We start from the raw sequence: 23,551 nt of genomic DNA, 5'->3' as shown, positions 1-23,551 counted from the left end.
TTTTTGCAGCTAGCACTGCCACAGTATTTCACACTCAATTACTATATGCAAATAAACTATGCAATTAATTTCTGATACCCCATTTCATCACCTACTTCTGCAGTGGTTTAAAATTTAAAAATCAACCTAAGCTGAACAATCTGTGAAAAGCTTACTCCTATTTTTTTCTTCTTTCTATTCCTCCTCACAATCACATACCAATCTTAATCTCTGTGTACAACTTAGTTCACTACATTGCATCAGAAATGTGGAATCAGCTTTGAAGTCTCACTTGTGTCCTCATACCATCAAAGTGAGCATTCAAAGAAGGTCGCAATGTTGAAAATATAGGAATTTTGTATTATTTTTAACAGTTGAATAAAATACATGAAAGAAAGTCTAGAATATGAACAAGATCTCTCAAGGATCTCTTGTAAGATTTTTGTTTAGTTAGAAATCGGTAATACACTTGTCAAATGAGTCGTGATAAAGTTACTAACAAAGTATGAAGTGTATATATTTTAAAGTGGAGATATCAGACTTTGCAGCATACAATCAAGCTGTGACATCTGGAAGTTTAATCTCACTTCTGATGAAAACAGAGACAGACGAGAGCAGCAACATGGCTTTTCTTCTGTCAGAGGAAAGCCAGTAGTAAATCAGAGCGTGAAGGCATATACGTATCTCAGTCTTGCGCTGTGAGGTGATTTATGCATGTACCCTTCTCTCTGGGAGATTAAAGAGGTGATGCAGCAATATTATGCAGTGCTAGCATGTCCAGAAGAAGCAGTCTAAAGATTACAATTTAAAATATCTTATAAAACTACTTATCTGCTAGTACGAGGCAGACATCAACAATCCCGACCAGCTTAATCAGGCTGAACAACATCTGAGCCAAACAGCTTCCTGGTGCTCGCAAGCAGGACATGCCTTTAACAGCGGCAAGGAACTCGTCAGTCTTGCAGCAGAAACTGCCCAACCTCTTCAGGTTACAGAGGACCTGGAAGGGTGTCATGCTTCGCAAACCTGCAGAGTCCTTTAGTGCACACACATATACACATTTGCCCCGCCACACATACAGATGTAAATAGCAGATGTACATGTCCATCTCAGCTTTGTAAGAGAAAACGAATGGGAAATGAAATTAGAAGTGCAGCTCAGGACTATGATATGAATCATACCAGAAAGAGCGATACCTACCACTCACTGTGTCATGTCTGTGAAGGGCCAAATCTGAGCATTGCCTGTGAACAACACAGCTCTTTTTTCCTAACTTTGCACCTTTTGTATCTTTGGGCTAAAGAATCCAGCTTTACACAACTCCTTGCTGCAGTGGAAAACAGCCTATCTGGCTTACTGGCTTTTGGCAGTTTTTCACTTAACAGGCTGGAAGATAATACAATCATTTATCACTCATAACCACAATCTCTTTCCTGGGATTGTTAACTTTTTTGGATCAGACTTCCATGGGCTCTGCTGCCCAACAGACCCACTTCTCAAGCCCACCAAGTTAGTGCAGTCAGATCCTCTGGACAGCTGATGAAGCGTTTGTCTTGCACCATCCAGAAAAGGGAATTTTTCTGGTTAGCAAAGAAGAGCTGAAGAATTTTAAGCATAACATATTAATGCCTTTGGACTGAGTGCTGACCAAAGAATGGCTTAAATATTGATCTGCTCAACAAAGCAAATTCCTGCAACACGCAAAAATCCTGTTTCTTTGTGCTCTTCTCTTTAGTGTTTGCCACTGTCATGTCAAGAGGGCTAGATGCTGCTAAAATGATGGTGCTGTCATGGGAATGCACTTTATGTCTGAGAATGGTCAGCTGAACTAAAACTTCTTTCAGAAGCAGATGAAAAAAGGTGAGGAGATCAAGAGGATCACAAGGCAGGAAGCAGCCACATCACAGCCCCGGAATGGAGCAGTCCAGCTGTGTCTCAGATTACCACATTGCTCCAAGCCATTTGTGCACATGATAGTGGGTCTGTTAACAGTGAAAAAGTAACCAAAAAAGGAAGAAGGGAAAAAAAAACCAAAACAAAAAAGGCTCTGGAGTCAGACAGTTTGTGGAATTAGTCAGGGCCCGGAAGCCGTTTATTTCAGAACTTGGTATTGTGAACATCAAAAATTGGGTATCTTAATTAGTGTTTACATTTATCACAGCATTACTAGACAGTTGGGCACAACTCTGCTACACAGATACTTTAAAAATAAATAAATAGAAGGTTAAAGAAGAGCATTACATGGAATGGGACTGTACACTGTCCTGAAGAAACACCTCCTGCCAGCAGAGCCTCCCCTCCTCTGTCCTCCCTCTTACCCAAAGACATCACCATATGTGTGTGCCTTTTTAATTCACATTTTAACCAGAGATGCTGCACCACTCCCGGGATAGAGAGAGACACGGGAGAGCATGGGTCAGGTCAGACTACAGGGCTGCAGGTGGACCCACTACTACTGTCAGATAATTCAGTACATGAAGAAAGAAGGTAACATGCAGTCACAGTCAGGCAGCTTGCTGTATGTGCCCAGCTTCATCAGCTTGGGGACACGCAGGGAACCACGTGTCAGTCATGGGGTAAAACGTTTCCTCTGGACTTAAGGTCCCATCATAATTTAGCTATGATATAGCTAATTTAGCTTACTTACTGCTGGCTGTGAGATAAGCAAGTTTCTGTGACATGCAGTCACTCGTCTGGTCTGCTGCATCACATCAGTCAGTGCCATAACCCGTGCCTCTGGCCAAGTTGACAGATCAGGAGTAAAGAGCAATATAGTGAATAAAAATCAGGCACACAGAAAGGGGACAATAATGCTAAAAAAGGGCACAGGTCTCAGACACATTAAGATTTTGATATGTGACTTAGAAAGCTAGGAACTTTAGCTGCCAAGACTTAAGAATTCTGTTCTCCTACATGCTGCCCTGCTTTGGATGAAAAAAGAGGGTTCAATTAGAGCTGGAAATGCTGCAGCTGCCAGGTCCTGCACTAATGCCTTCTAGAGTACGGGCAGATGTTTGGCATCAACTTTGCCTTCCCTCCCAGCTGGTGGCACAAAGGTAAGGGTGCGTGTATATGCACATCCCACGTCTACAAAAATCCAGACTCGCTGGCATGACAAAAACGTTCAGAGGACCTCTTCCCTGCCTGTGTCCTTGATAGCTTTGGTCCCAAATGAGGCTTTACAGGGGATGACTCAAGGTACGCTTCAGGACTGAGTACTGCCCCTTTCATATGAGAGCATCTGCTGTGGCTCAAAGAGGACCCAATGGTACTTGCAGGTGACGGCACACCTGGAATGAACTCGCAGGTTATATGTGACAGCACACAATTTCAACAGCATCTCTTTAAAAACTGAAGCAAAGGTATACACCACATCTCCCTGCTTTCATGAGTGGAGTCAGTCTGGAGCAAGCATCTGGCTATTAATGATATTAATTTTTATAAGAGTATAATTTGTCCACAATACATCAATACATACTTGCTATAGTATCGAAGCATGATTATTAGCGTCACATAATTTCAGCATACTTGAAAAATATTCATAAAGCCAAAATAAAACACCACTACACCATTTTCATATTCCCCTCTTGTCCTCACCCTTTGACACACCCAAGCTCAGTTCACGAGGGCATGCAAAGCACAGACGTAGGAAAGGAGGAGTTAATAGAAAGGAAAGAATGGGGTACAAATATAGTGTTTTTAGAATTGTAAAGGGCCACAAAGACGCCAGTTTGCATGCACTGATGTCAATGAGGACTTCAGGAAGACCAGAAGCAGCAGAGATGCTTACTTGGTTGCTAGCTCTGGGTTCTCCCTTAACCCCCCTATAGTCTGCAGAGTTGCTCACAAATTTAAGAGTGCAGCACAAGTGTCGTCTTATGCCCAGCCACACTCACTGGCAGCAAATGAAGGACAAAAGCACTGGCCTGGCAGACATACAGGCACTGCTGTCCCATGTTGCAGCTCTGTCAGTTCTACTGAAGCAGAGCAACAGTGTTGTCATAAATTTCGTCCAGGGAAAGGCACTTAACGAACCCACATTGGCCACTTCATACACCCAACTCTGCCAGGCAGGGTACAAGATGTTTGGAGTTGGCAGATCAGCCATGGCCGCTGTGAGAGCAGAGCAGAGTCAGCCACTTTGGGCTGGAGCATGTTTGACTTCAAGTGACGCACAAACCCACTAACAGTCCCTCATCATCTCAGCTCCGTTCTGTAGTCCTCTGGTCCAGACGCCAGCGTGTGGCCAGTGTAAAAAAGCAGCACCTGAAATTAGAGGCTTTTGGGCTAAAATCCTCTAATATTGTTAAGATGTTTGCGTGTTCTGGCCTGCATGGCTGGAAGAATCCACATGCAATAAAGCTGCATCTGGTGACCACAGGTTACCACGTGTTCCTCTGTGGCCTGAAGTAAGAGTCCAGCTAAGTGAAAACAAGAAGCTCAAAGCACCGATCAAGTGTTTCTGGATGATTTTTGTGTCAGTAGTGTAGTAAGTTACCAGCCCTTTGTTAGCTATTACCCCCCTCAGCAGAAGGAAACATACACCCATGTGTCACATAAAATAGCACCTCAGCTTCACGAGGATGGTGGCACTGTGCTCAGGTGTTGGACTGGCACTGAAGAACCTGAGCCAGCAGCATACATTTCCTTCTGCTAGACTCACTGGTGGGGAAGAAACCAGGCAGTTAGATGGCATATCTAACTGCTGAGCTATTTCCTAACTGAACCTCGAGTAAAAAAACCCACAAAGTTGGCAAAGCACCTTCCATATGGAACCTACAACATGGCATAGTGTTTAGGATGGTCTATTTGGCAGTGAAATCGGGTATGGCAGGAACAGTCTCAGTAAAGGCAGTGGTGGTGTAACTATTATTTTTTTTCCCAGAAATGGGCAACAGTAACATACTGCCAACTTATAAATGATCTTCTTCAGGCCTAATTGTCTAAGGAGACACAATTGGTATAGACTGAATGCTAGCAGTTTATAAATCACAACACCTCTGGAAAAAACACCTTTCTCCTTTCTTCCCTCTCCTCCAAAAAAAATCAATCATTCTCTACCATCAGCAAAAGCATGTGGGAAAGGCAGAAGGAGAGGAGTCTGTCAGCATCAGAGTCTCTAAAAGACCAAAAATCCAATTGTTCCAAGTTTGGTTTTGAGGCTCTGAAGTTTTTTGTTATTTTTAGAAGCAGCAGCACAGACATGCTGAGGCACCAAGAAGTGGAAAAATAAGCTGACACCTGAGCAAAGACAAAAGCTTCTTTGGCATTAAAATTGAACCACACTTCAATACGTGTTTTGTCATTTTGTTTTGCCTTTGAAATTTTTCCAATGATAAGTCCAAAAGTTCTTCAATTACAACTTGGGGACAAAGCACCATAGAGACCAGGGTTTCAGTTGTACAGCTTGGCCATAAAATGAAGTAGCTTTCTGATGTTCTGACATGTAAAATTAGTGCAATTTGTAAATATACTTCATTTGTATTAATCTGCATAAAGTGAAGACAAATGGATTTCTTGCTTGCATGTCAACTGCAGTTAACATATGTCCCAGATGAAAAGATTTTAAACTCAGTATAGATTTGCACTTGCTGTGCAAACAGAGCTAAAATATTTCTTAACAGTATTACTCAGGCTTCACAGTGTAAACCCCACTCCTTCACACAGTGCTACCAACTGCCTGTTCCTGATAGTTAGTGTGGATCCTCCCCATCCCATCATGGTACTAACACAGAAAAAAAAGACAAGAGAATCAAAGAAAAGACCAGGCTCAGGAAAACAACGTAATGCTTAACAGCAAAAGGTGCCAAACCCCAGGGAGCTCAAAGATGGGGCATGTTTAAATTGAAAGAGGGGAAAAAAAAAAAGTGCCTTTTTTTTTTTTTTTTTTTGAAGGGAGGAAAACAGCTGCTCAGAAGAGCTAGGAGGCCACATGAAACAAGACAAAGTGAAACTTTCAGCTTGTGAAAGCAAAAAATCTGAAGAGGCTGACAAGCATCTTTACAGGTTGCCTTTGAGAGTTTCCTTGCTACTGGGCAAGAAAATGTGGACAGATTAATTTTATTCTTACTAAAAAAGGCAGGCTATTGTCATTATAAATCAGGCATGAGATTACCATGACCATCCCCATGCATTTTAACAGTTTTTCAGCTGCTCACTCCCCTCCTCCTTCTAGCGGTCTCAATATATCCTTCTAAACATGAGATTCCTCCCATCACTTGGACATACTTGACAGCAGAGAAGCAAGAGGAACTGCTCACCTCTGCTACACCAAGCGGTTGCAAGTTTGTGTGCTAGAAGCTAGTAGGAACTTTCAATCCAACTTGTATAGGTAAGTGCAGAAGACAAAAATCACAGCTAAATAGAAACATCAGTCTTTGCCTACATTTAACTTCATGGGGAAAACTTGAAAGTACTGAAGCAGAAGGGAGAAAGGAAAAAGTCTAGATGTCTTATTTCAGTTAATGGACATAATAGCCCAAGGTTTCCTGGGTCTTCTGTGCAGCTTGTTTAGAGAATGGTAGAGCTGGCACTGGATTTGGTTCCAATGACCGTTTCATTAGGTGGCTTTGTCCACCTCACTTTTAACAGCAGATGAGCTGCAGAAATACGGTGTTGGAAGGCCCACTGCAGTGGGAGGTTTCCAGGGGTGAAAACATTACAGCAATCACTGCACCCAAAGGAAAGTCAAGCAGACAGTGATAGCACATCCATACACAAAATTGTCCCCTCCTTTTTTTCCCCCTGCCACTGCCTGTCCTTTCACCAGTTTACTACTGTCTGCCTGAACATTGCTCCCTGCTCCAACAGGCTGACAGGTACAGAAAAAAGACTGGATTTTTAAGGAACGTTTCCTGCTAAATCTCCTAATGGGGAGTAGGAGAAAGGCGCCAGAGTGATTGTGAAAGTCTAACCCAGCACTGAGGACCCTGCACACTTTTGCTGGCTTTTTTTCCTGTTTTGGTGAAGTCACATGGCTTCCTGTAGTATTTACTTTGAAACAATCCTCTAAATTTAATAAAGTGTCCCAGTGGAAAATGGGACATGATGGTTATCATTTAAGCATTTTGAAAGTCTGAGACTGGAGCGAGAAACAATCTGGGACCGTGAGCTGGAAGACAAACCTTTTGGGTCAGGATTGATAAACGATGGGAATACGGAACCAGACTTTGCAGACGCTGGATTCCTTTTGTGGATAAGTAAAAAACCCTCAGAGCAGCATCATTCACAAGCACCAGAATGGAGAAAGGTGTTCTGTTTGCTTGGCGGTGGATATTGCTGTTATCTGAAGGCACCAGAAAAAAATTCCGAAGGACAGCACATATGGGAAGCAGGTTTGTGCGTCCCCTTCCCACGTCAGTTGTTAAGTTAGAGGCACGTGGTCCTTCAGCCAGAAGCTGTACCTTCCCATGACACACTCAGCTTGGCTTATTGTTAATGAATCTCTACAGAGCTTTTGTTAGTGCTACCTTTCTGCTTTCACAATGAATACTGGTTTGAAGAACAGTAACTATGAAAAGCTATGAAATATGTTTTCTTTCCTTTATAGAAGCTTCTATAATTTCACCAGCATCTGCAGCATCCATTAGTGTCTGAATCTTTCAGCAGGAGATGCAAATACTTCACAGAGAGCTCCATTCTGATTATTTTAGAGTTTCTACATAGGAAGATCAAGACACCCAATTAACTTATATCAGACTATGCCCCACCCCTGGAAGTGTTCAAGGCGAGGCTGGATGGGGCTTTGGGCAACCTGGTCTAGTGGAGGGTGTCCCTGCCCATGGCAGCAGGCTGGAACTAGATGGCTTTAAGGTCCCTTCCAACATAAACCAGTCTGTGATTAGCGTGGCAAGTTCCATTGTGCTATTCTGAACAGAAGAAAATAGCAGATCTCCTGTAACAATGCTATTTCCTCCTGAAAGACCCAAATCTGGATGAAAAACTCAGTGGAGTGCCTTGCAAAAAAACAGCGCAGGGTCATCAGATTGTTTATCCTAAGAGGCCCCAACAAGTTAATCCTACAAAAACCCAAGCAGCTGAAAGCTCCTTCGTCCCCACACAGTAACAACCAGTTACCCCAGCTTTTAGCAGAGGACTGACAGGCAAAGTCACAATTTCCCGGCCCCTTTCTTCAGCAGCATTAGCACCAATGCCAGACTTCAAAAAAGAACCCCTCCAAGTAACAAGAAAAATTAATCTCTATTGCCATGCAGTCCCACCCCTTCCTATAGCACATCCTCCTAATCTGTGTTCTCAACAATAAGGAAAACATTGACTGAATAGGTAGTGAAGTACAATGAAAGCTGCCCATATACCATAGCATGAGGTTGTTAGTCCCATATTTCTTCTCTTTCTAAGGCTACATGAGTGGAGGAACATATGCCTTTTTATCCAGTTGTGCTTTTACATAGATGTTCCTTGGGGAGTGGCAGGTAGGTAAAAAACCCAAAGAAAATTGGCATTGAAAGCAACAGCCACTGGTAGATTCGAAAATTTATCCTAAAACAGCTGAATACTTTCAGATATTCAATCAAGACACCCTGAGCTACATAACCTTTTAAAGCACCCTTTTAAATAAATTATTGAATTTCCAGTCAAAAGCACTTAAGGATGCCTCTCCATTTAAAATAGGAGTCATAGGAGAAAGGCAGAGTGAGAGAGCATGCAGTTAAGTGATGCTACACAGTGGAAGGCAAGAACCACCAAGTTATGGACTACGTGTGGTCCCCTCCTCGCATGCCTGTACACCATGCAGAGTTACTACAGCACACATTACGAGGACTCAGAATCCAGAGGCAAGTTCCCATCAGTTCGAAATTAAAATGACCAGCACCATTAGAAAACTGAAGGTGGCCTGGGCCCCATGGAGCATCAAGGCAGAGGATTCCTCTGTGACTGGCTAAGGATGGACAGGCAGTGAGAAGAACCGAAGGACAGGAGAAGCCAGAATCTCTTTGGCTGGAGGAGCAGAATGGGGAAGAGGCTGCGTTTATGGAGCAGTTTGTGAAGCAGCTGCTGGAAGAATTGGCTTTGGGGAAGTTGGATATTTGCACTGCTGACGTAGGACTCAGGAGGAAGGGAGAATGGAGGCAGCAGGAGTAGCTTCCATGGCTAGCACCAGCAGTGGAAATGCTCCAAGCAGCTAGCACAGTGGGAAGCAAGGATGGGGAAAAAAGAAAAAAAAAATAAAGGAAGAAGAGATCTTCACTGCTTATCTAATTGGAAAAAAAAAAAAAAAAAAGAACCAGAGGAAGGGAAAATAAAAAGAGGAGAGAGAAGCACCAGTTGCAAGGAGTTCACAAGGCTTTTTTCCTCCTTCCCCCAGCGTCACTGCTCTGGCTCTGACCTTCGGGGCCGGTATCTCCGATGGCCCGTTGATTTCCGCGTGGCCACTGCTGCGGTGAAGCCCACCAAGCAGCACAGGGATGTGGTGCCAAATTTGGCTGTGTCTAGCCAGTTGGGTGTTTCTGTCTTCAGGTACCTCTCAGCTAAATGCAGACTCATCACTACGAACCACAAGACTGAAGCAAATGCATCAATTCTCCGGAGCCTGCAATGCCAAAAAGAAACCAAACAAGACACATGGTAAGAGTTTAAACACCAATGAACCCCTTGGGTCCTGAGGAAGGAGAAGGAAGGTGGGGAGGGTACACAGACTGAGCAGGTTATGTACTATCTCCTACTACAGCTCTATCATCTGCAGCCCTTCCCACTCCTGTGGGAATTACCTGAATAGATCAGTTCCATTTTCTACCAGATTACAGAGCTGCACAGGGAGCTTTTCATTCACGGTAATTCAAGTTTAAATTGAATGAACCAAGGCACAGATCCAAAGCAAGCTCTGCTGTCTCCATCCAGCCGGCTGGCAACCCAAAGAACAGGGAGAACCGTGCCACCCAGTACTACGTGTGCCATTCTAGCAAACGTTTTACCCCCTGGCTCACTGAGTCAAGACTGAGCAAAAGACCTCCAATGTAATGCAGTTTTCCTTTAAGTGAAACAGAAGAAAAGCACACACCCACCTGATCCGCCCAGCTAAGAACATGGCCAACAGGCAGGTGAACAGGCCAAGGACAGCGACTGCCATCTGGTGATTCTTCCCATAAGCCCACGCAGCACTCAGGTTCTCTACCATCTGTTCTGGGAGCATGTGGAGCAGCTCCTGCCAGCCTGCCACTGTCACGGAAGTGTCATTTTCCAAGTCTGCATGTGAGTTTGTACCAGTCCTGTTCCAAATAGATATTGGACCAGAGGAGACAGGTGCAGGAACTGCCGCACTGAGTGAGAAGGGGTCGCCTGATCCATACAAGGCCATCAGAACCAGGAACGCACAGCTGAGGAAGGCCAAGAACCGCAGGAATATCACCTGAGCTGGTGTGCTTATGGAAGCTGAAGAGGAGGATGAACATAAATTCTGCAGAGGAAGGGAGAAACACTTTGTCAGAAGCTGAATGAAGTCTAATAAGGTTTTGAAATGGTGCTTTATGAAACACTTCCAGACTGTATGGTTTATTGGACAGTTCTGCTCAAGTCCTTATAAGTCTCTGTACTGGGCTGACATCACTAGCAAAGAGCAACAGCAGAGCTATGAGCAAAAGACAAGCTCAAGCAGGGCAGAGAGGCAAGGAAAAGGTCACAATTCACTTCCCATTGTTCCTACTTCTTTTTTTCCCCCTCTACTCTGTAGTTGCCTGCACTGTACTCATAAACTGGCTTCCCTATCTCCCCTTTTCTGCCTGTCCCACTATCTTCCTTCCATTCTGTTCTTGTTACTAATTAGACTTACCTTCTAGCAATTGCACTGAATGACACCAGCACGAGGAAAGCCTCAAACTAACATCAGGAGCATCTGTGGCAACTATCCTGTGCTCTTCTAAACTCTACCACGCACCCAAGCTCCCAGAGTTAGAAAGCCCCAAGGCCGCTGCCTTCCTTTTCCAGCAGCAAACCCAGACACAGAGGTACCCACTTCTCTGTGCTTTCCCCTAAATTCCCTCATCTGTCCCCCCAAGTACCTGAGTATAGTTCTTGTCTGTCTCACGGCGTTTGAAATGGTGGCTGAGCAGCAGCGCCCGGAGCTGCCGATTCTGATGTTTTATGTAATACTCCACAGCAGCCTGGCATGGACGGCACAGCTTGTAGGTCTGCTCCAGGTGGTGCTTATACACCTCAATCTCCTCATCATATTTGCCCTGGTGAAAGAACAGGAGAGGAAAAGTAGGTGAGGACTGCACGTTCCTCACCAGTTATCGTGCTTGCTGCTGACATGTGAGCAAGGCATGCTTCCAGTCTCCAGAGGAACAGGCCCCTGAAACCAGGCTTGAATAGTGACCAAGCTGGAGGCCAGACATACAACCAGCTTTGCATACAGCTGACCCAGCCCCCATGTCCCAGAAGAGACAAAACTGCCCTTGGAGAAAGCTGCTGTGGCCCAATTTCAGGGTGCTGAATTTCTGTGGCCCAATCAGCAATTATGCTGATTCTATACACAAAGCAGACTGGATTAGGCAACCCAGAAGGTAAACGCATCCCACTACAGCGCAGTCTTATAACCCCAAGGCTTGACCATGGTTGAAAGCTAAGGAGTGCAGCACTAAATTTGCTGCACGAAACTTAGGGGGGCTATAAAACTGGGAAGGAGAAACCCCACTATCCTATCCTCCATGCATATTAAGTAATAGGAAGGCCAAGAAGTTGCTCAGCAAGAAATCCTGCTGCTGTAACTGCAAAAATCAATCCCTTTGCCCTCCTAGGCACAAATGCCTAACCAGGGAGATGATGTGGTTGCACAGGATTCCTCTCCCACTCCACTAGTAAAAGCGGAGCAGCACAGTCAAGGCCTCAGGAAAATCAAAATCTATTAAGGCTTCAAGGTGACTAGTGGGCTGTTGTGCCTACCAGATCCCGTAAGCTCAGCAGGGTCAATGGCAAGTACTGGAGTTACAAGCTGATCTCAGCGATAAGTATGTTTGGTCTGGGGCTCAAGCTTCAACTTCCAGTGTCCATCTAGAACAGGTCATTACATTCTGGCTTTGGAGTAGGATTAGGTAGATTTGCAACATTAATGAGTAACCTTCTCTGCACTGGAGTGCCACATAGTGATTCTGAAGACTCATGGAACACCATTCCACAGCACACTGAAAAATTCCTCTCTCTCCTGCTTACAAGGCTGCAGCATGGTACTGTTTGCAAAGCCAGACAAAATAAATTTTCACAGAGCAAATTCATCAGAGCAGGAATTGCAGACACATGCATGGGAATGCCTTGGACAAATGTTCTTCTGTGATGCCAGTCCCTAACGAACACTTGCCTCCTCCCTTGGTGAGAACGAAGCCAGCTGTTTGATCTTCGTGGTTTGATGGTTGTTGCATTTCTTGCAAAGCAGAATTTGGCTGCTCACCCACTGTTGCGGTTTGGTAGGATCACAGAAAGTTGTAGCACCTGATACAACATGGTTAAGGTGTTCCATATACTGAGCAGGGATGGGCTTGTTGTAGTCTCCATTCTGACAAGAAGCAACAAAGGAGGCAGGAGGAAAAAAGCAAACATGAGATCATAATGTCAAAGCTAGGCATCCTCTGGTTAATAACAAGATTTCCTAAGCTCTGTCAGGAGCACTGGTCTCCATGCATTTGCCTATGTAACAAAAGAAATAAGTTAAAAAAAAAAAAAAAAAAAAGACAAAATGCTTCAAACCTCCCCCATCTACTATTCTGTACGCCTATTGCAAGCAGTTGTTGGTGGTGGACTTTGGTGTAAGACAAACTCTGTTATTTAATACTCTAAATAAAGCAATTCAGCTGTTCCAAAATACAAAACCAGAGAAGACTTGTTCCATATATTAAAAAAAAGATTCTTAAGAGATAGTGATGAAAGTGTGAAGGCCCTTTTTGCCCTTTGAAGGAAGAGAAGAAAATTTGTCATCATTCTATGTCAGCACATCCCATTATAAATGGACTCTTTCTCAAATTTGATCAAGTGATCAGCTGCTGAGTTCACAGGTGTTCAGGACAGAGCTGCCAGCTGCCGAACCGCTGGATATTCATCTGCACTGGGCCTGTGCCATCTTAAAAGCAGGAGTGGGCTTCTCCCGCAAGCACTGTTCCACAGGGCATGCACCTTCCCAGCCACCCTTCAAGCAATGTGTCACTGTACCTCTTGGAACCCATTGTACTGTTCACAGTTGGGGCAATCCCAGCAGTTGCGATTCCCATATGGCACTACTGTGTCCTGATTGCAGAACCAGCAGTTCACTGTCACATGTGTGGGCTTCTTCCTGTTAGGAAAGGAAATGTAATAGGCATCAACACTGATTTCAGCTGATGTAGAGGAAAGCAATGGCTCTCAAACAGGGAAATGCAAGAGAGGCTGGAATAACAATCAACCTTCCCATTCAGTATGTTTAATGGTATGACTCAGAGCAGTCATTTTAGCAATGAAAAGATGGAGGTTTAGTCCATCTTTAGTCCAAAATAGAAATAAATTTCTGCCTGATGCTCACATCTCTTTGTGCTAGTACCACGGACATGCTAGAACTTTAGTAACAACCTTGTGACTAACACACTTCACTGCTTTTCAGAAGCATATTTGGGAATGCAAGTCCTCTCCATAATCAGCAGTGTTAATATATGCAGAAGGTGCAGTAGAGTCATTGCTTAACACAGAGGATTTTGGGAAACGGAAGTTACAATCCACAAGAACTGCAGATGACAGTACTCAGGTACCTAGGAAATGGGCTCATGGTTACAGTTTTGTCTGCCCTGCTTGTTAACAAAATTTTTCAAGGACAAGGGCATATTAAATTATCCCAAGGTTCAGGCACTGTAAAAAGCTGTTTCTTCACAGCTTTAGATACATAAGAAGGAACTGAGGAATCACTGTGTCTTCCCCAGTTTTTATGCACTGGAACTGAAGAGGCAGAGACTAATAACCTGGATCCATGAGCCTCTTGTTTTTTTAAAACAATCCCATTAAAACAAGTCACTACAAGAGAAACAGCTGTGACATGGCCCCATTGCAACAGGTTGTGACAGATGTTTGAGCAAAGAACTTCAGTGGCCTGGCCCTTGAGCCTGCCTGCTAAAGAAGGTCTGCATTTTTCTTGCAACTGGGTATAATATCCAAGAGGAAGCTTCCCGGCCGGCCAAGGCAGCACAGCCCAGTTGTCTGGGTTTATCAGAACCAGTCCAAATCACACCTCCAAGGGAAGGCAGCTGTTCAGGCAAAGCCCAGGCAGGGACTCACTATGGCAGCTATGCAGAGACAGATGGACCCAGCTGCCACCATCCCCGTTTGCTGCCTAATTCAAGTAATCGACATGCCTCCCACCGGACAGCTTCTAAAGCAGCAGTGAAAGCGACTGAGCAGGGAGGCTCACTGAGGGCCTGGAAAGCATTAACAGCAGCCAAAGTGTTCACCAGTTGAGAGCAACATCTCTTCTTCCTGGTCTAGGAATTGTGCTCTGCTGCAATAGTGTCTATCAAAGCATCTTTCAAACGCTGCAGAAGCGATGTCTGGCACGCTGCAACCAGACAGGCAGGTAGTTCTGCCCTTAGTTAAGCTGGCTTCTCTCTCAGCCATCACCTTTGTAGCTGGATGCCTACAATGAAGATTCTTCCCCACTCCCATTTCCATAGACCATGTCTTGAAACTCGGTTTATAAAATATCAAGCCCTCAAGTGATGCTTGGGCCTCCTGTTTTAAATACTAACGATGAAAATAAGCTTGAAATGAAGCACCAGAAAGAAGCCTGAAAAGCCAGAGCACACAGAGGATTCCCTGCCAGATGCTGAAAGAAAATGGCTGGAGCTACTAGGGTGACAGATTCTCATCTCAAAATAGATGCATACACCCACATCCCTCTTAAAATGAGTATTCACTGCTTGACTTTGTTCGCTGCCAAGGGGTCTCAAAACAGTAAGTGATCCGAGTTAAAAATACCACCATTGAAACTGACAGGCAAAAAAAAAAAAAAAAAAAAAGTTTAAACCAGATAGAAATCTAGGTTCCTAGTCCGAGTTATCTATGAGCTACCACTGCCTAAAAGCCAAGCAAACCACATGTCAAAATGGCCATAGGAAGGATGGACAGCAACACCCGTGGGTGGTGTTTCGTCTCACTATCATAGGTGTAAAAGCTATGAAAATAAAATGCATAGGCTTCAGCATGTTAACCACCAAAACACAAATCTACTGCACCTTGACTTCGATAGCAACCACAACCTAAACTCCGTCCTCTGATGTAGGTTATTGCACAGGTCCTCGTACTGTACAAAGTGCTACGATCCCACCTTCCTGCCACTGCCGTGTCACCCTCTGGCACCCATGGAAATAAGACACGCCACGCTTCAGTCTCCATCTACCACCAGTCTCTAACTTTCATGACATGACAGAGTAGGTAGAAGCACTAATTTCAAGGATAACACAGAAGTGGACAGCACAGGCCAAAAAATTAGTAAAGCATGCATGCTATAAACCAATGCCAAACCCTATCTGAGAACTAATATTGGAGACCAAATCCTTAGTAATAATCAAGACCTTTCCATCTTTTCCAAACAGGATTTCATTTCTCACTCCTGAGGCTGATGAAGTGCTACCAAGGGTTAAATAGCAGCCTTTCATTCTCACAATGTAGGCAAAAGAAATTGCTAAATCCTGGATTATTTAGGATAAAAAGCAATAATCCTTCCTTTTGTGAACCTATAATCTGTTGCCATAGAAACATGTGCAAAAAAAATCAGAAGTTCTCAACCTGCTGGATGCAAAAGGAAGGGGGGGGGGGAACAAAGAAAAAAGGTCAATTGAGGCAAGAACATATAGGTAGGGTGCTAATTTTCTAGTAATTGGGCAGGACTTTAAAAATAAAAAGCAAGTACTGCATTTGGAAAGACTCTCAAATACGGATTTAATGACTTCAGAACTATATATACCTTGACTGAATTAAGGCAGCAGCTGAACGTAATAAGCTAGAGCATGTATTGCTTCTGAAGTCAGACATTCTGTTATGAGAAGACAGACAATGCAAAACCCATATAAGCATTTATCATGTGCTCAATCCATTGCAAAACACTAGGCAAATCATCCCTGAGGAGTTTATAATCTAACACTGTGTTAACTTGAACTAGCTTCACTGGACAAAGAACCACCCTGCAAAATAAAACCTGAGCAGCAAGAAGTGATTGAATTACTTACTGCATAGATTCCATTAATAGCTGACTTGCTGCGCTAACTGTGTAGCCTGTGCACCCAAACAAACTAGAACAAATTCCCAGGTTTGGACAAACTGTTTTGCAGGTAGAAGATCTTTGCTTAAGATGACACTGGGGTGACACACCTGGAATAAACTTGGTTATCAGATCAACACCTAAATGTCTGATACTGCTCAGACAACATAACAAAGCATTCCTCTGTGAGAGACTATTAGACTCCTTTACTTTGCTAACAAGCTTTCTGTCCTGTGCTTGCAAAAATCAGACTGCAGGTATACCCATTGACAAACCCTGTTTAGCAACTAGTTTGTCCCTCTCGTTTAACATAAGAAGGAACTTATGTTCCTTCCAACTCCCAGCACTCTCCACTGTTCCCCATTTATACATATATTTAAGGTCACACTTAAGTCTAAAATTTAATGGATTGCCAGAACAACAGTCTCCCTGATAAGTGCAGGTCAAAACAGTTACCTGATAATAATAAATTAGATTTCAAAATATTTTTATGTACCTCTATTCCCCCCCCTTCCTTTATTGCTAGGTCAGAAGATGATTAGTTTTCCATATTCTTAAAAGAGGCCACAGGTGGATGTGCAGTTCTTTGCTGGGTTACCCTCATCCTCTGCCAAGGATTAAAAGAAAAAATAATTTTCCATTAAAAGTATTTAAAGCAACACTCTTCATTCCAGCACAACTGGATTACAAAGCAATTATACAAATGGCTATGCCAGCAAATCTGAAGAAAAAACACACTAGGAAGAGGAGCTCTTTTGCACAGATCAGCTTTGATCAGAACAACATCTGATGGCAGTTTGACATAACCAAGCTGCCAAAGCTCCAAAGTGTAGAGCAAGCCCATGGCACAGTATGGTCAGCATGACTGAGTTAAGAGGAGCTCACTGGACCCGATATCGTGCTCAGCTCACAGTCAGGGAAGCTCCTGGGTGGCAGCTCACTGAGCTGCCATAATTCCGAGTTGTGCCCATGTCCATCATCTGTCAATAAAGGGGTCTGCCAGTGCAGCCCCAATGCTAAATGCCATTTTCCAATGTGAGAAAAACACATCACTGCTGTCTAGATTCCAGCAGGCAACTATATCATATTTGCTCAGAACTAGTGGTTGTAGACAGGGTTGAAGATTTAACCATGAGACTGGACTTCTCATACAGTGTCATAACGCAGCCTTAGTGTCCCCTTAACAGGGAAAAAGGTGCCCAGTGGACCTAGGCAGGGACACAGAGCCACAGTCATAACCACCTCCTCTGCTGTCCCCCCTCTAAGGCTGTCTTCTATGAAACTGCAACTTTAGCAGCTTCTAATAGTCTGCAGAGTATCAGCCATCAGGACAGGATCCCCCAGAAAAGGTGCCTCTTTTTGCTATCTCAGTGTCTGTGACAGGCTTCTCAATTAAATGAACTAGCTGCATGGCAGTTCCCAAGTTCCTACCGGCCTCTTTCAGAGTGAGTGATGGCTTGTCTTGACTTTATTTGTAGAAGGAGCAGATTCTGCCATCGCTGACCCAAAAAGTCCCAAAAAAGAGATCCTCATGGGGTACTCTATATTGGTACTGACAAGGAGTCACTAGCTAATGATCAGGAGGGGCCCAGAAGATGAAGGAAATGTGGCTACAGCTGCTGGTCTGAACTCAGCAAGCTGACTTCTGAACAATATGGAACAAACAAGTAGCCAAGCTGTGATCTCAAAGACCGACCACAAAACTTATCAGAGTTTTCCTACCTGGCCCAAACTCGTAAGGTTTAAGGAGTTCCTGTGCATATCTGGACATCAAATCCTTTTTCTCCCTGATACAAAAAGCACAGTCTTAGATGATGGCACAGTTACAGTAGTGTAACTCCACATATTGAGTTATTCCAGAACTACTTTTCACTAGGTTGTTGATATATTTTATTTCCCTTTCTACAGGGGGTGGAAAAGGCCCCTTGCTAGATATGTAAGTGCACTCATGCTGAAAATGGAGCAAAGCAGGGCTGTATCATAACATTAACACCAAAGGCAAGGGCAGGATCATGTCTGTGTTTGGATTAGTCCCTTATAAAGCTGTCCTCCTTGATGACTTTGGAAGATTCATTGAACTAAGGCAAAGTAAGAAATTAGGTAGTATCAGAATAGTATTGAGAAACACAAATATGTAGCCCCAAAGAATTATCAAGGTCACCTCCTGAAAATATTTACAGCTCACCAGCAGTTTTCAAGGACTTGAGAAGAAATGCTTCCATCCCAGGGACCTTTTGATGAACTTGAGCAAAACAAACCCAGTCTCTTCCCTCTAAAGACACGTTAGCCTCAATGGGTCAAAGAAATGCTGTCTGCTTTACCGGGAATTGCTTTAGGCCATTTGTATTTCCCAGCTGCCCTAAATATGCCATAGAAATGCCAAGACTTGTATACGGGCTCATACACCACAGACCATTTATATGGTTATATAAACAGCAAACGCTTTAGAGCAAACCTGAAGTATTTGTTGCAGATAGAGAAATACGCTTCTATTTCAAAGCATAAACTTGAAGTGAACCTTAACATAATGAGCCTTTGGGCTGCCTTTTTCTCCAATAGAAGTACTCAATAGATGAGCAGACTGCTCAAGTCTGTTCTGTTACACAGGCTAAAGTGCCCTTTATTCCATATATTCCTACATTCATTTCAAGCTGCTAGAATAAAGTCTGTCAAATTAAGTTTTACTCCATTTATGAAACCTGTATCCTGACTTCTCTCCTGACACTTTTCAAACCTTGTTTTCAACTGATCTGTTTAAATTTGTCCTAAGGTCAGAAATGTTCAGTGCAATTAAGAAACAAACGACTGAAGAATTTTGGTTACTAAGTAATAACTTTGACTTCCATGTAATCTTCCCAAGTTTTAGCACTGCGCTAACAGTGTTGTTATTTCTATGGCACTCTCCCACTGTTCCCCCTGCAATCATGCTTTCACGTCTAAATCAACCAACACAAGAAGCAAAACATTTCTTCCCCTGCCTCAAACCAGTCAGAGAACAAGAGAGGAAAACCCCGAGCCTTCAGCAATCTCTGTAATACCGCTAATAATAACGCCAGCCTCTAGATTACGGACTGGAGGAAGGGAAACGTTTTGGATTTCCTAAACACAGCTCCCACAGCAGGCGAGTCCTTGATGTTCAGTGCTGGCACACAAAGACACGAAGCAATTCCAGGGGATACGGAAAAACGTATCCAGCCATCTACCTACAAGTTTTTGTTACCGCTGCACAATTTGGGAGGATTTTTTCCCTAAACACGCGCCTCGTCGGTACCGCCCCCCCCTCCCCGGGCCAAAACCAAACCGACCCCGAGCCCTGGGTTTATTCCCAGCCCTACCTGGTCTCTGCGCTCCCCGCTCCTCTGCGCTCCGGGCAGGGCGCGGAGCCCCGCGGGGAGCCTTCCCGCCGCCGCGGCCCGCATCCGGCCGGCCATTGTCCGCCCCCCCCGCCCCAGCCCAGCCCAGCCCAGCCCGGTCCCTACCTCCGCGCGATGCGGTAGAGCAGCAGCCCGGCGGCGGCGGCGCAGACGGTGACGCCCAGCCCGCCGGCGGGGCAGCGGGCCAGCAGCGCCCCGGCTCCCTCCATGCCGCTCCCCCACACGGGCCGCCGCCGTCGCTGTGACCTCGGCGGCGGCGCTTTGTACGCCGCGCTGCCGTGTGTCCCCCCCCCCTCCCGCCGCCGCCGCCGCCGCTCCGCCCCTCCGCCGCGGCGGGGGCGGGCGGCGTGAGTCACGGAGCGAGGAGCGCGGCGTGAAAGGCCGGAGTCGTGCGGCGGCGCCGTGAGTCAGCGCCGCAAAGGCCGAGATCGTGGCCGCGGGGGCGGGGGCGGCCCGCCGGGCTCCCTGCCCTTCCGGGGAGCGAGGGAGGGGAGGGAGGCCCGTCGTGCCTGGCCTGGCGCCGAGTTCAACCAGCTTTTTTTATTTTTAATTTATTTTCCTAAATTTAGACTCGTCTGCATTACAAAAGCAGCTCCGGCCCTTCTCGGTGCCGGCCCTGCCGGAGCGAGAGACCGGTACGCCCCGGTGAAGGGCGGTTGCAGACGGGGACTTAGACCGCTACAGGCCCGAGCCTGGGGAAAGGCCTTAAACCTATCAGGATGCACTTTCCTACCAAAGCACCTAGTTGTCTGGGGAAAATGGAAGATCCCTCCAATTATACTGCGGTACCCTCCCCACTGATTTCAGAACACAGGTTATCGCCCTTTTCCCTCATCAACTTTACCCAGTAAACCCTGTGCTGCAAATAGCATCTCACTTTACCCAAGGGGTAGTACAGAAAGTGGAGCAGGAATTAAAGCATAGGGCTTTGTGGGCAGTTTGTTACCTGTGAGCCAGAAGTTGAAGACTGCTGCTCTAGACTTTCCCTCTCTCTGGATGGATTGATAAACAATATAATTTTGCTGAAAGCCCTCAGGTCTCTGATGGGAGTAGTTCCCGGGTCAGACTTGTTCAGAAGCTCTCCCCTAGAAAGCAAAGTAACACCCGTTTATGCTCTGCCTCTCTCAGCACGCATGGGTGGGATTCACTGTTCGTACAGAACTGGAAGCAGTTGGTGGTTTGACAGTCGTGCCCTGCCTTTACATGAAGGTAAGACCTCTCCAAAATAAGTGACTGACCCTGCCTCAAATTGCATAGCTGTTTTCCTGGTTAAAACCAGGAAGTTCTCAGCACAATAGACAGAACTGCTTAAAATTCAGGAGAACCAAGTTGCATCAACATCATCTTGTTAAAAAGCTCTTCATAGACAAATATTTGTACTGGAGGTAAGCTCTACTTTTAAGCTTGTCCTACCTGTAGTTGGGGTCTTAACTGTTCCATTTCTATCTCCACAGATTTAACCATGGAAATTAATTACATGGAATAACAGTGACTATTTCCTCTTGATAAATGTGAGGGGGATATAATTTTTCCCATCTCTCCTCCACTGTTTAGCTCAATTACTTAGGGATTGGTTTATGAGACCAAATGATAGGGAAAGGAGGAAGAACAACCCAGTCATTTGGCACATCAAGTCCTTTAGAACTTCTGTACTTGACTGCTTGTCTATTTTTTCTACAGAAGTCATCCCTTCCTGTCAACTATATCTGCAGTATCAGTCCAACCACAGATGCATTGTTTACCAAAAGTTTCCTCCTTAAAGGAGCTAATGAGGAACTTGTGCAAAACAACTACAAATCACAGTGAGGGGGACAATCACAATACAAGCATCTGTCACAGCCACCAGTACATGCAGATAATTTTGAGGGATATCAAGGCAACCATGGATACCTAAAGGGAAGCAGTAAGTCTTATAATGTAAGGACTTGAGACATCTTCAAATGCCTAAGAAATGCTTCCAAAGCTAAATTAACCAACATGAGTAGCTCATACTATTGTAGCAACAGTGTGTTCGTAATTTCAACTGAACTATTAATTTATGAACAGGAACAGACTTAGTCCTGGTAAAGTTAGCGGAAACTTTGTGGTCACTTCAGATACGACCACAGCTTCATCACCTTACTGATAATTAAGCTACAAAGGGTCTGCCCAGGAAAGTCTAACTGGTAACAAATTTACCTACCTTCCATGAAACTGACTTTCTGTGGAAGCTGAAGAAGTGGAATGAACAGTGAAAAATGCTTTTAGTTTTTCTTTCACAACCAGAGAAAGGTGGGTTATTTTTAAATTCAGGTATCCATCTGGGAAAAACTACTTCAAATTCGTCCCTCTGGTAATAGGCTTATTCCATACTCAGTGACATCAATGGGATTGCTCACAAAGCATCACCTAAAAATGTAAATTCTTCACAGGGTTAAGGAATCAAGGGTTAGTGAATTTTAAAAATTCTAGTAGAGAGAGGAAGGAAACAGGAGTAAGTTATACTAATCCAGAAATTCTATTGGCTCCCAATATAGTCTTAATTTTATAGGGTGTTAATAAGCTAATTCTCTCGGGGTTGGTAGGAAAGCTTAAAGAACAAGAACAAAAATCCAGCAGAATTCCTGATTTTCCATCAGATTTAGGTGGTACAAAAATTTGTTCACTCTCTCTTGCTTTCTCCCTTACCAAGTCCCAAACTCCTCAAGAGGGTCTGAGTTCCCTCCCCTCATTCTCCAAAGATACCAGCAGTCTACATATTTGACTAACATTTTAAAAGTGAGAGGAATACTAATTTAAGGAAATCTCAGAAAGCGTTTTAAAGTAGCAGCACAAGTGTCCTAGTTCTCAAAAATAGAAACAGCAGAAACAGCACGGTATGACAGTTTTGACTCCTATAAAGAGACTAAAGCTTTTGCTGCTCATCATCTCCATAAAAAAAAAAAAAAGCCAAGCCAGTTTTTAGTTACTCAACTGTTTCCTATTTTAGCTTAGGGGTAATATGATATGTTATTTTCAGTAAGACATAATAGAAATCAGTTATTTTTGCAGTTTTGCCTCATAATGAGGTACACACAAATTCTACCCTCTTTGTACTATGCTCCTCCATCACACTGATGTCAAATATGACCTCAAGTACCAGTCATCAGCTAGGTTTTAATAAGAACGATCGTGAAGGTTGAATCCAGTTACCACCCATTATATTTCTGCAACAAAATACTAGCCTGAAAGCTTTATCTTACAAAAGACAGCCCTACTCACTACTAGGCTGTTTCTTAATGCTTTGCATGAGCCTTCCAAGTCCAAACACCACCTCCGCTGTATAGGGTCCTTGAAGTCAAAGATGTCCATAAACACTTGTTTACGCTCAAGAACTCAACACCTGCTCAAGTCATGAGAAGCTCATTGTTCAACAGCAGGGAAGACTGAAGCTGGGCTCAAATGCTGTAGTGTTTGTCTCAGCTGCCAAAGCAAATGACACTAATGAATAGGAGAGCATAGTATGGCCAAAGCAAAACACAGATCTACCCATTTTACTTCTAAAATATTTTATCCTGCACTATCAGTAATTATTCCTATACAATACTTTAATCGCAAGGTACTGCTGCAATTTAGTAAGGCTACTAAAATTAAAAACATGTTCTAATATTTATGAAAGGACTAATCTCAAGTATGCAGGATATTTGATTTATAACTGAAAGGTAAGAACTGTATCCTGACTACTGTTGAAGAATACCCCTTTGATATTGTGTCTTTGAAAGGGAAGGCAGATATCATATCTACATGAAACGTGAGAACTGTTCAACAGGCTGCCCTAAGCTGGCAAATCCTTATTTCCTTCAGTAAGAAATCAAGTAATGACATAAAGAAACTATTTACATAGGCTGTGGATTTTTTTGGTGTTAATTCCAGCGATGTGTCCATGAGATAACATAGTATCTCATTCCCATCAGAAGCATTGGTCTACAAGGACATCAAATCAAGAGGGACATATTCC

The 23,551-nt window shown here is 44.1% G+C and overlaps 2 protein-coding genes across 3 annotated transcripts in view; both read right to left on the bottom strand.

The window, feature by feature from the left end:
• TMEM201 (transmembrane protein 201) overlaps nt 1-19,975 on the bottom strand; it is a 30,462-nt gene extending 10,487 nt beyond the window's left edge. Inside the window, exons 1-6 of the mRNA XM_075773192.1 lie at nt 19,681-19,975; nt 13,135-13,255; nt 12,290-12,484; nt 10,995-11,171; nt 10,002-10,393; nt 9,326-9,529 (exon numbers count right to left, since the gene is read on the bottom strand). Coding sequence (XP_075629307.1) covers nt 9,326-9,529; nt 10,002-10,393; nt 10,995-11,171; nt 12,290-12,484; nt 13,135-13,255; nt 19,681-19,784 — 1,193 coding nt within the window. The 5' untranslated portion in view covers nt 19,785-19,975. The remainder of the gene's footprint in view (nt 1-9,325; nt 9,530-10,001; nt 10,394-10,994; nt 11,172-12,289; nt 12,485-13,134; nt 13,256-19,680) is intronic.
• Nucleotides 13,135-23,551, bottom strand: part of SLC25A33 (solute carrier family 25 member 33) — a 28,317-nt gene continuing 17,900 nt past the window's right edge. Inside the window, exons 8-10 of one of the 2 annotated variants that reach the window (XR_012838563.1) lie at nt 21,758-23,016; nt 20,522-20,660; nt 13,135-13,255 (exon numbers count right to left, since the gene is read on the bottom strand). The gene's annotated coding sequence lies outside the window, so the exon portion shown is untranslated. Of the gene's footprint in view, nt 13,256-20,521; nt 20,661-21,757; nt 23,017-23,551 lie in introns of those variants that run through there. The other variant, XR_012838562.1, reaches the window with a different exon arrangement.

This window comes from Balearica regulorum, chromosome 21, assembly GCF_011004875.1.
Source record: "Balearica regulorum gibbericeps isolate bBalReg1 chromosome 21, bBalReg1.pri, whole genome shotgun sequence".
NCBI lineage: Eukaryota > Metazoa > Chordata > Aves > Gruiformes > Gruidae > Balearica > Balearica regulorum.
This window is presented reverse-complemented; position numbering and strand designations above follow the sequence as displayed.